General features: G+C 49.3%; 3 protein-coding genes across 3 annotated transcripts; 1 reads left to right on the forward strand and 2 right to left on the reverse strand.

Moving 5' to 3' along the window:
* Positions 1 to 327: 327 nt before the first annotated feature.
* On the forward strand, positions 328 to 1,199 carry YKT6 (Synaptobrevin YKT6-like protein; the record flags this gene model as incomplete). The annotated part of the gene is made up of 4 exons (XM_031152661.1): positions 328 to 348; positions 414 to 543; positions 704 to 1,087; positions 1,159 to 1,199. 4 exons carry the CDS (start codon positions 328 to 330, stop codon positions 1,197 to 1,199), a joined length of 576 nt encoding a protein of 191 aa, XP_031002692.1.
* Positions 1,200 to 1,520: 321 nt separating this feature from the next.
* Positions 1,521 to 2,738, reverse strand: RYL2 (Ras-like GTP-binding protein; the record flags this gene model as incomplete). The annotated part of the gene is made up of 2 exons (XM_031152662.1): positions 1,521 to 2,286; positions 2,371 to 2,738. Coding segments are annotated over 2 exons (1,134 nt in total), but the record flags the coding sequence as incomplete, so codon positions are not given.
* An 817-nt stretch (positions 2,739 to 3,555) lies between these two features.
* Positions 3,556 to 5,293, reverse strand: CYB2_1 (Cytochrome b2, mitochondrial; the record flags this gene model as incomplete). Its single annotated transcript, XM_031152663.1, has 6 exons — positions 3,556 to 3,609; positions 3,661 to 4,671; positions 4,717 to 4,992; positions 5,048 to 5,085; positions 5,145 to 5,178; positions 5,228 to 5,293. 6 exons carry the CDS (start codon positions 5,291 to 5,293, stop codon positions 3,556 to 3,558), a joined length of 1,479 nt encoding a protein of 492 aa, XP_031002697.1.
* Between the last annotated feature and the right edge of the window lie 5,305 nt (positions 5,294 to 10,598).

Here is a 10,598-nt window from a genome sequence, read left to right on the forward strand (position 1 = left end):
TTCAATCTTGATATATTATTTTGGAGCCGAAAAAAACCAATTGAAATCAAAACCATTTCATCAGTAGCTTGAATCCCTATCGTGCGACGCTATACACGTAAATAGTCTGGTCAAACGGTATAAATAACCCCTTTCATTTGTCTTCTTTAGGTTAGGCGTCGCCAAGCGTCGCGCCAACCTCCGCCATGTGACAGCGCTCGAGGCTGTACCGTATCAAGGCAGTCATGAATCGCCTTTGAGTTTCAACTCACAAAGACCACTCATTCTACAACACCACAGCACAACGAACAGGCCAACAAACACACCCATCCTACCAGAGCCGCGAATATGAAGATCCACTACATCGGGGTAAGGTGCACAAGCTCTGCAATTCCAAAAGAACGACTAACTAACCGCCCATCTCCCACGTCTAGATACTCAAGAACGAGACCAAGCCAGCCCACGAGCTCTGCGCCGAGAAGGACCTAAGTGCCTACTCGCGCTTCACACGGAACAAGTACGCCTGGGCGACTCCAACCTCCCTGCTACAATACAACGGAAGATGTGGCTGATAGGAACCCAACAGCTATGGCGAGTTCATGACCATGTTCTGCAAGACAGTAGCAGAGCGCACCCGCCCCGGCCAACGGCAAGACGTCGAAGAACAAGGCACGACACCCCTTCCACCCATCCCATACCCCGCTAACCCATCCCCCCCTATCAGACTACACATTCCACGCCTACGGCCGCACCGAAGGAATCTGCGGCGTCATCATAACAGACCACGCCTACCCCGCGCTGGTCGCGCACCAGCTGCTCTCCAAAGTAGTCGACGAGTTCCTCGCCGCGCACCCCCGCTCCTCCTTCTCAAGCCCCAGCATAAACACCGACTCGAACCCCGCGCTCAGCTTCCCGGAGCTCAAGGACTACATTGTCAAGTACCAGGATCCGCAGCAGGCCGATAGCATCATGAAGATCCAGAAGGAGCTGGACGAGACCAAGATCGTGCTGCATAAGACGATTGAGAGCGTGCTGCAGAGGGGCGAGAAGATTGATGATTTGGTCGCGAAGAGTGATGGGCTGAGTGCTCAGAGTAAGATGTTTTATAGTGAGTTTCCCCCCTGCCTGGGTCTCCCCGTGCATGTGCGTTAGAGGGATGGAGCTGATGGATGGGTGTAGCGCAAGCGAAGAAGCAGAACTCGTGCTGTGTGGTTATGTAGATGGGTAGATTCGAGGGACTCAATAATACGGCGTTTTCATACCTTTTTCGATACTCTTCCAGCATAGCAATTGAAATTGTAAATCACGTTCACTGGTATCATCATGCAGAAGCTAGGTCTGGGCTTAATAATTGCAAGGAAATCTATTCAGGATATCCACTTATAACAAATCAAGAACTCCAAATTGTTTATGCAACTATTGTCTCGAGACCAAAACGCCACATCCAAATGCAAGTCATTATCCCATTCCCAATATTTGTTCCCAAAAAGGAAATCCAAACGCCACAGGGTATCCAAGCACGCACGCTCTCAAACACAAAATCAGCAGCACTTCCTCCTGGACTTTACAAGTGGCGCATCTCCATCTTCCGGTCCTTGCTCCGTATACAATTCCACAGGGACCCCAAACCAAGACCGCCTATCCCTCCCCACCCTAAAACTGCCCCCAGGTCTCCCCTGTCTCATCATGCCATCGAAATATCCTCCAGCCCCCTCCCCAGGTCCTCCCTGCTCCCCAGGCGTAATTCCCGGCGTCTGCGAAGCGCTCAGTAACTGCTGGCTCATAGCCTTATTTTGCTCGACCAACTTCCGCGTGATAACCCTAAACACCTCCTCCACGCCCTCTCCGCTCTCCGCACTAACCTCATGGCAGCAATCCCAGCCCACTTCCTGGCCCCAGAACCCACTGCTGCGCTTCGAGCTCGGACTCCTGGCGCCGTCGAGATTCGGTCCACCTCCACTCCCGCTGCCACTTGTAAACAGCTGTCTGTATCCTCCTCCTCCTCCTCCCCCGTTGGCAGGAGGTTCCAGGCCCGGTGTAGCTGTCGCGGGCGGCGTGGATGACATGCCTGGGGCCAGGTTCTCCGCTACATATGCGATGCAGCGCTCAAAAGGCACTTCCCTCAGACTCGGATCCCGCGCCACGACATCGGCTTTCGTGCCAACGACGTGGATGATTATGTCGGCGGGCAGGTTGCGACGGAGTTCGGTGAGCCAGGGGCCGATCTCTCCAAAGGAGGCTTGGTCGGTTATGCTGTAGCAGAGGATGCAGGCGTTGGCGCCGCGGTAGTAGATTCGTGATATGGCGCTGTGTTGCGTGAGTGAGTGTTAGCTTCGGCTCATTTCTTTGTGTGGTGAGGGGAATGGGGACACGAGGGAGGGGCGGGCATACCGGAATCGCTCTTGCCCAGCTGTATCCCATAGCTGCAGTCTAACGATAGTATCGCTCTCGACATCAATGATCCTCTTGCTCAAGAAGTTGGCACCAACAGTCGAAGTGGTGCTCGCGGGCGTGAACTGGTTCTTGATATAGCGGGTTAGGAGACTCGTCTTGCCCACGCCTTGTGCTCCCAAGACCACGATTTTGGCTTCGAGAGATTGCGCCATATCCTGTCCTCCAGTCCAGTCCAGTCCAGAGTCGCGCTGGTTTGTTGGGAGCAGGAACGAGGGAAGGAACTTGACGTTGCAGTTACACGTTTGCGCGTTGGGTTCGCGACGGGTATTGTGCAACAATCCACGGCTGGCTGGCTGGCTGGCGGTGCTGTGCCTTGGTCTTGGATCCTTTGTTTGCTTCCTTCCCGCGCGTGCAGTGCGTGCGTGCGAGCAGCAGCAGCTGAAATGTCTCACACCTACCTATCTATCTGACACGCCCCATCATGTGCATTCACAGAAAGTCTGTCGAGCGAAGACTCGGGAAGTAGTAATTCCAATACGATATACAACCAACTGTGCAGAAAGCAAATGTTGATCTAACGGCCCGTGTACAAGTAAACAAGTGCTTTTATCGTGGTGGAGATGAGTTGGAAATGAGGAAATGACGCGCCTAGCCGGGTGGGGGGATTTCTGCAGGCGCAGGGTCTAGTCTAGCAACTTAGAATCTACACGTGATTTGGCTCACTTGTTCTCGAAAGGGGAGTCTCATTAGATCTTATAAGATCGATTTGCAGGAGCTGTCAATTTTTATAGATCTCGTGCCTTTTGATAAGTTCAAGTATAGTCATGTGTTTTGTCGCTTTAGGCCCTCCCTCCCCCTTTCTTTCATCCTTTCCCCCTCAATTTCCGAATCAAGACCATAATATGGTAGAGCATCACACTTTGAAAGCGCTAGTAGATATACATAGCGTATGTCTTCTTAGTACATATAGGATGAGGAGTATCAGATGTTTGTTGCTATGGGATATGGTACCTTAGCAATGATATGGAGAGAAGATGCATTGGAAGTAAGTGCAAGAAGTGTTGAGGTTACACTATGCTAAGCACCAAAAGCACAGGTTCTAGATCTAAAATATGTCATGGATATATACAAAGTCATTGAGAGAATAGTCTATGCGCCGTTATATTTCAACGCATGCATATATCACAACTTCGACTTCTCCTTGGGATTGACCAACGGATCGTAAATAGAAAGACCCTTCAAACACGTTAGCACCAGTTACACCTCCAGAAGTTTGCGGAAGCTTACCAAAGTATCAATCGGCACGCTAGTTGTATGCATACTCAGACCCCTCGTATCAATCAACGTAGGGTTCAGCTGATCCACACTCGAGCACCCAATGAGTCTCATGTTCATTTCCATCTCATCCTTCAACAACTGCATGGCGCGGTCCACACCCGGCTGTCCATACGCACTCATAGAGTACAGGAACGGCCGTCCAATACCCACACCCTTCGCACCCAAACACAACGCCTTGATAATATCCGTAGCGCGTCTCACGCCGCCATCGATAAAAACCTCAATCCGGTCTTCCCAGTTCCGCTCCCGCAGCACAGGCATAACTTCGGCCAGGACCTCGACACCCGAGCGAGCGAAATCGAGTTGGCGGCCCCCGTGGTTGGAGAGCACGACGCCTTGGACGCCGGCTTCAACGGCGCGGATGACGTCTTCGACGCGCTGCACGCCTTTGAGGATGATGGGCATCTTGGTGATGGATTGGAACCATGGGATATCTTTCCAGCTTAGAGCCGGGTCGATAAAACTGCTGATAGCTCTTGCAGCACCCTGCGAATTATCTGTCGCAGCTCCGCTTTGCACATTCGAGCCTACATCTGTGAACTTGGAGCGCATATCTTTCTCTCTACGGCCTAACTGTGGTGCGTCGACTGTAATGAATAGGCCCTTGCAGCCGCGTGATTCGGCATGCTGCACAATCTTCTTGGTGATTTCCCGGTCCTTGTTGACGTATAGTTGCATCCATTGGACCTGATCGCCCTCAGCGGCATCCATAATTTCATCAAAGGAGCACGAGGCGAGGGTAGGAATCATTTGCACGACGTTGTGTTTCTTAGCTGCTCGTGTGAGAACGACTTCTCCCTCGGGGTGGCCTAGCTTTCCGAGCGCGGTGGCGGTTACGTAGAAGGGGATATCGCATTTTGTGCCGAGCATGGTGGTGGAGAAATCTATCTTCTCGACGTCGACGAGGACGCGGGGGCGGAACCATATTTTGTGAAATGCGGAGTGGTTTTCTCGCATTGTCTGTTATATTTAGTATTGGGACTTGGACTTAGAAGGAAGGCTTACTATTTCATCATCGGCACCGCTAGAATAGTATGCCCATGCGCTCTTCTTCATAACACTTCTTGCCACCGCTTCAAAATCCATCAGGTTAAAACATTGCTCCAAAATTGGCATGCGTGCAATTCGGTCCTGTCTCTCTGCTTCTTCTGGAGATTCTTCCTGCTCCTCTTTCTCTACTGTGGACATGTCGACTGCACCCAGGTGCTTTGACTTGTCGAGGTACTTGTCGAGGGTATCAGGAGGATGGATGGGTTCGAATTCTTCGGTAGCATCTTTGCCCTAGAAGTAGCACTGTCAGTCGTGTGCCAGAAGTCATTCCTGAAGGTGCACTTACAGCATATTTTAAGATGATCTTGGGTCCGCCAGGATGTTCTTGAAGCTGTCAGTAAGTAGGTGTGCGTCGCGTTGGGGGGATTGAGGGGTCTTCGGACCAGGCAAGAATTCCGTAACATCGTATGCTTTGCCCTGTCCAAATATCAGTAAATTGCCACCTCCTGAAGCTCAGTGTACGCACATGAACAATAACCCAACATGACTCTCTCGAGTTATGCTTCGCAATCTCTTGCCCCGTCAACCCCATTTTCGCGTGTGTGGTGTGGTGTAGAACCGAGGTCACCTCGTTATCTAGGGGTGTGAAGAGTAGAAAGAAGAATCGTTGCGGAGGAAAACAACAAGAGAATAACAAGAGATGGAAAGCGCAAGGCAAGTAGCCAAATATTTGTATCTCTCCAGTCGCGGCGTTAGAGCGCGGCTGATGACGAGACGAGACGAGGTCGGGGTGAGAAGCTCTCTTTCGGCAAGTCAATCCAGGCCCAACCCCAGATGCTGATTTCGCGTTTCGGACGAAAGGCTCGCGAGGTCGGGGATAGTTGGAATTATTTATTTTCAACGGTAGGTTTATCTATGAAGATTGACATTTTATTGTACTGTATTATCTTATCTACTCTTTTCTAGAAGCACTTGCGTGTTGCATTTGAATCTCTTTGTTAACGACTTTTCTTACCTAAAGTATATTTCCCTTTTCGTATCTGTTCCCCGCCCAGTTCCGTATGCGGGGCAAGAGAGCAGGCCTCGGGATAGACACGGCGCGGGGATATATATATATGGATCTCCAATCACACGATGCCAATTGCCATTCATTGCTGACTCAGCTCACCGCTCTCTCCACTCCTTGAATTGCCGGGATTTCCGTGACCTTCCTTTTACTCCGTAATTGAAAATATAAAGGAAAATGCAAGCTATTTGCAGCTTCCGTCTAGCTGATATGCTAATGTTTTATTTTGGTATGTTATCTGCTTTCCTCGCTTTTCAAAAGCCTCTTCATAATATACTTACTGGAGTTGACAATTCATCCACTTGCAATCAGGGAGTTAAGGATAAATCAATCCTCAGCTTATTATAATGGCCCAATCACCCATTTAAAAAGCATTTCAATTTGTTTACAAGCCCATAAACTACTTCAAAACCAACAGCCAGCCCCTTTTCACTCGCTCAAGCGAACCTAACTAGCATCAACACCTCCAAACAACTCACCAGCAAAGATCTACAAACACATCTTTCGTATAGGTATCCCAAGAGTCCAGCAAAAGTCCTCGTAGCTAAACTACTACGTTCCTCTCTCGGTCTCAGCTAATGCGGTGCTCCTTCATTATTGCATTTCGAAAAGTACAGCCGTAGTTGGAGATGTGCTTCTACAACAACTTGACTTGACCCCCGCGATATTAGGCGACATAATAACAATACCGCGCGCGCGGAATACTGTGTAAGGGTGTCCTTGGCGTTGTGATGTTGGTTCTGACATGTATACGTATATCCTCCTCTAAAGACTAGCTTACAATCCTAGCTACGGTCCCGATCGGGCTCTCCCTCATCAGATCTCTTTAATCATCCTTGCAAGACTATCATTTCGTAGCCTTATGGTTGTACTGTTTCTGCTGCCTTATAGTTGTGACAGTAACCGTCGAATGTGCGAGACAGCATTGTCTTCGAGATGGCCAGATAGGGTTATTTGGTTTTTGTCACCGAGAACCCGGAGATAGGAGGAAGGCTCCTTCTTCAAGCTGGTGGTTCGAGGTCCTATGGTGATGCTAATGGACGTTGGCATCGTGGTGGCTGTCTATGCTGGGGTTCCGGGCGTCGGGAGGATATCTGGGTTTGTTTGAAGTCGCCAAGCTGAAAATTGGCTGCATGGCCACCGGGCCTGGGATATCCAAGGACAGGAGAAGGCAAACTGTCTTATTTTCAAGACAAGTAGTTGGGCATGTAAGTCTACATGCATGGCCTAGCGTCAAGCGATGAACGCCCTCCCCACCAGTCTTTTACTTCTCATTGTTGTTGTATTGAAATTGGCGGAGCGCGTTAAAGTAGAATTGACGCTCGACGGCTGCGATACCACTTCATCAAGTGTCTTGGTCTTGATCTTCTCGATTGAGCTTGTAACTCCTCCCACGATACCAGCGATCATAGCGGATATGACGATGATGAGTATGAATCTAGCAAGTGTTAGCCCTTGACTTCTTCACACGAACCAATATATAATCGTCTACCTCAAATCAAAGTTTGGATAGAGTGTGGATAATTGAGTAAACAAGGGAACATACTGTACAATACGCGATTCTTTGCGGAGTTCCATCGGATTGATTATGAGTATTTGGTCTTTAATTTGATTCATACTTGGCCATTTGAATCTACATATAGCAGACCCTGCCAAAATCTCTGCAAAACATACCACACCACCCAGTATGAGACTTTTGTCTTGAGGCATGACACATAGTCAGCGCTGCACATAATATAGTCCACTACTTGGAGGTTGAGCATGATTCTAACACCTTAGATCTCTCCATGGGGGGCGATCAACGATTGTGGCGTGGTGTATAGGGCGCGTTTCCGGAAAGGCGGGACGAGAGGCATTCGTCGCTGAAAAGCGGGTTACCTTATATTGCACCTGATTGGAAATGAGGTGGTATTTTCATATTTGGATAATTCCCGGCCCTATGAAAATTGTCAGCAGGGGCCGGTAGATACAGTACCATTCAAGTGTGAGGGACCCAGGGGCTTACCATCAAAAGTATCAATTCTTCCACATTTCCATTCAGGTCGGCGAATCAACCTTGACGTGATTATTTGCAGCTTTACATTCGTCGTCGCAAGTAGCAGCAAGAGCCCGCAAAGCCTTCACTTCTCCCAAGAGCACCATATACTCTGCATTCAAAGCCGTATTCCGAGTTTGCGCTTTCCTGACGTCCTGTTCCAGTTTGCCAACCAAGTCTTTCTTCCGCGACCTGCACTTGCCAGCTGCCACTCGGTTCCGTTCCAAGAATGCAGTTCGCTTGCGGTCTTTTTCCTTTTGGCTAACTGGTCGACGCTCCCTATATTTCTTCCGCGACTTGACCGCTTTTCCAGAGTCGTTGGAGAGGGCCGAATTCGAAGGGGTCTGTGACGTTCCCTGTCTCTCTGACATGGGCGGACTATCTGGGAATTCACATTGTTCTTCCCTACGGATCGTTGAGTTATCTGTTTGCAAGTATTTCTGGATGGACTTCGTACATGGTAGATTGAAATTTGAAGTCTTGCCCATCTATTTCCATTTCGTCGGGTGTCATGGGGAGGGGGAGGCTCCATGGGTAGATATTTGGTTGCCTTTCTTTCTGAGCGTTGATGTCATTTAGGTTTGATCTTTTGAATGCTCGGTCGAAGACATTATCGTCGGGGTCGTCGTATCGATGTTGCGAAGCCTCAATCTCTTTTATATCAAGGCAGGAATAGAGGAAAGCGGTTGTTGGAGAATGCAAGGAATTTGATCCCATTCCCAACTCCATGTTCATGTCTAAGTGGTTTGGAGGGGAATATATGCTTCCTTTTTTTTGTTGCTACAAATTTTGGCGATGGGGGGTGCATTGCTCGAATAAGTACCTACCGTTGTATGAGCGCCCTGACTTTTCCTGTACCACCACCAGCTACTGAACCAATCCCTCGAGGGAGGGGTTCTCGGAAGTCTGGAAAGGAATGGTCGAGACCAGTCTATTAATTTGCAATCTTGGCAGCAAGCGCTAGGAGAGCGCCACCGACCGCCACATGCTCTGTGCGACATTCTCGCCACTGTGGCGCTGTACAGACTAGGCCTAGTATACCCGCGATACTTCGACTAAGACGACGTCAAGGTTTTAATACCGTCTTGTACGACCGATTGGTTCCTCTAAATGCATATCCAAATGCAATAGTAAAATGCTCAGACCAACTTTAAACACCTCAGGCCAAACCTCATTGAGACGGTGCGGGACAGGTAACCCTGAAAAGCTGAAAGCAGTTGCAGGTGCAGGAGCAGGACCCTGAAAGCTTAAATTAGCCTAGACCCCTAATCTGCATAGTCGCTGTACAGTACAGTAATACCGGTATTCCAAGTGAGCTGCTATGTACGCAAATACGATCTGTATTATATTATCCTAAATCCCATTAATTTTACACCGCATTGCAACACACATACCTACTCGTACGATGCTCAAGCCCACGCCCACGTATCGACCTACCCCGCGCCAAGAAACCTTGTTAGTACTAGGCCATTCTTAGAGCTCTGTTAGTGACAACCACCTAAGTGTTTAACTTTCATCCGGCGCGCAGCCAAAGCCTCGGAGACGTCACGTGGACGCGCATCTCATCTCCAAGGCAGGAGATCGATCGGTTTGTTGGGCAACTGGGCATGGCGGAGTTGGACCGTGAGCCCGCGTATGCATACGGAGTATAGTATGACCCCTCCCTTCCCTCCTCTGCAAACGGCATACTGCTTCATTACACTACTTATGCTAGATTTACCTAGTTTTCATTCGAGAGAGCCAAGCCACACACGGCTAAAGGTGGCTTGTGGCGGGCTTTAAAATTAGGCCTAGTCTGCTCGCATCGCTAAGGCTGTTCGCATGTGGAGAGAAAAGTACATCCCCGCGGGAGACTTATCGAGTTCCTCACGTGCCCCATTTGAATTCGTCTTCAACATCGGTTCAGTCGAAGACTTCTGGTTCATACTGTCTACTGCTATCAACAGAGGTGTAGGTAGATCTTGACTTTTAATCTAGCAAGGGACTTTCAAAATAAGAGATCACTTCATACATAAAGAAAAATGCAGATATATTATAACCATCATTTGTTGTTGCTTTAATTAACTTCTCTTAATCCATACACGCTAGCTCCAAAAACTCTTTGGATGATATAGAAAAGCATCACACTGAGCATCACACACCGAGACCAGCTCTCGCAATCCCCGAACCTCGCTCAGCAGGTCATCATATTGTGTCCTCAGCACCGTATTATACACCTGCGCCGCCCGTATATCTTTCTCCAGCTGCTGCTCTACCCCCTTCTTCTTGGACCGGAATTTAAAGGCGGCCACCTTGTTCTTCTCGAGGAACGAAACGCGCTTCCGCGCTCTCTCTTCTTCCGACGGCTGTTTGCGCTTCTTGTACTTTTTGCGCGCCTTTTCGGGCTTCTTGGCGCTGGCAGTGGGGGAGAGTGGTGAGGCGTCAATGCTCAGAGCTGGTTCTGGTTCTGGTGCTGTTGCTGTTGCTGTTGCTGTTGCTGTTGCTGCTGCTGCCACCGTTGCTGTTGGAGGAGATGTTGGGAGGTCGGAATCTATCTGCGAGCTGGTAGAGATAGATGAGCGATCATGGGTTGTCAGCGTATCAGCGCTCGTTGTTGTTGAGTCGGAGACGGTTGAGAATGAACCAAAGTTGAACCTAGACCTTTGTCAATTAAAAGGACCCTACTGAATACAATCGGTGTGCTTTACGCTGCTGCTTCGGGGAATCGATGCTGTGCATGGAAATCCATGTCCCGTGAGATAAACATATATTCTGCTGCTGCTTTCTCCTGCTGTTCGAAATAATCATTCGCGCTGA

The sequence above is a fragment of the Lachnellula hyalina genome, assembly GCF_007821495.1.
Source record: "Lachnellula hyalina strain CBS 185.66 chromosome Unknown contig00156, whole genome shotgun sequence".
Taxonomy (NCBI): domain Eukaryota; kingdom Fungi; phylum Ascomycota; class Leotiomycetes; order Helotiales; family Lachnaceae; genus Lachnellula; species Lachnellula hyalina.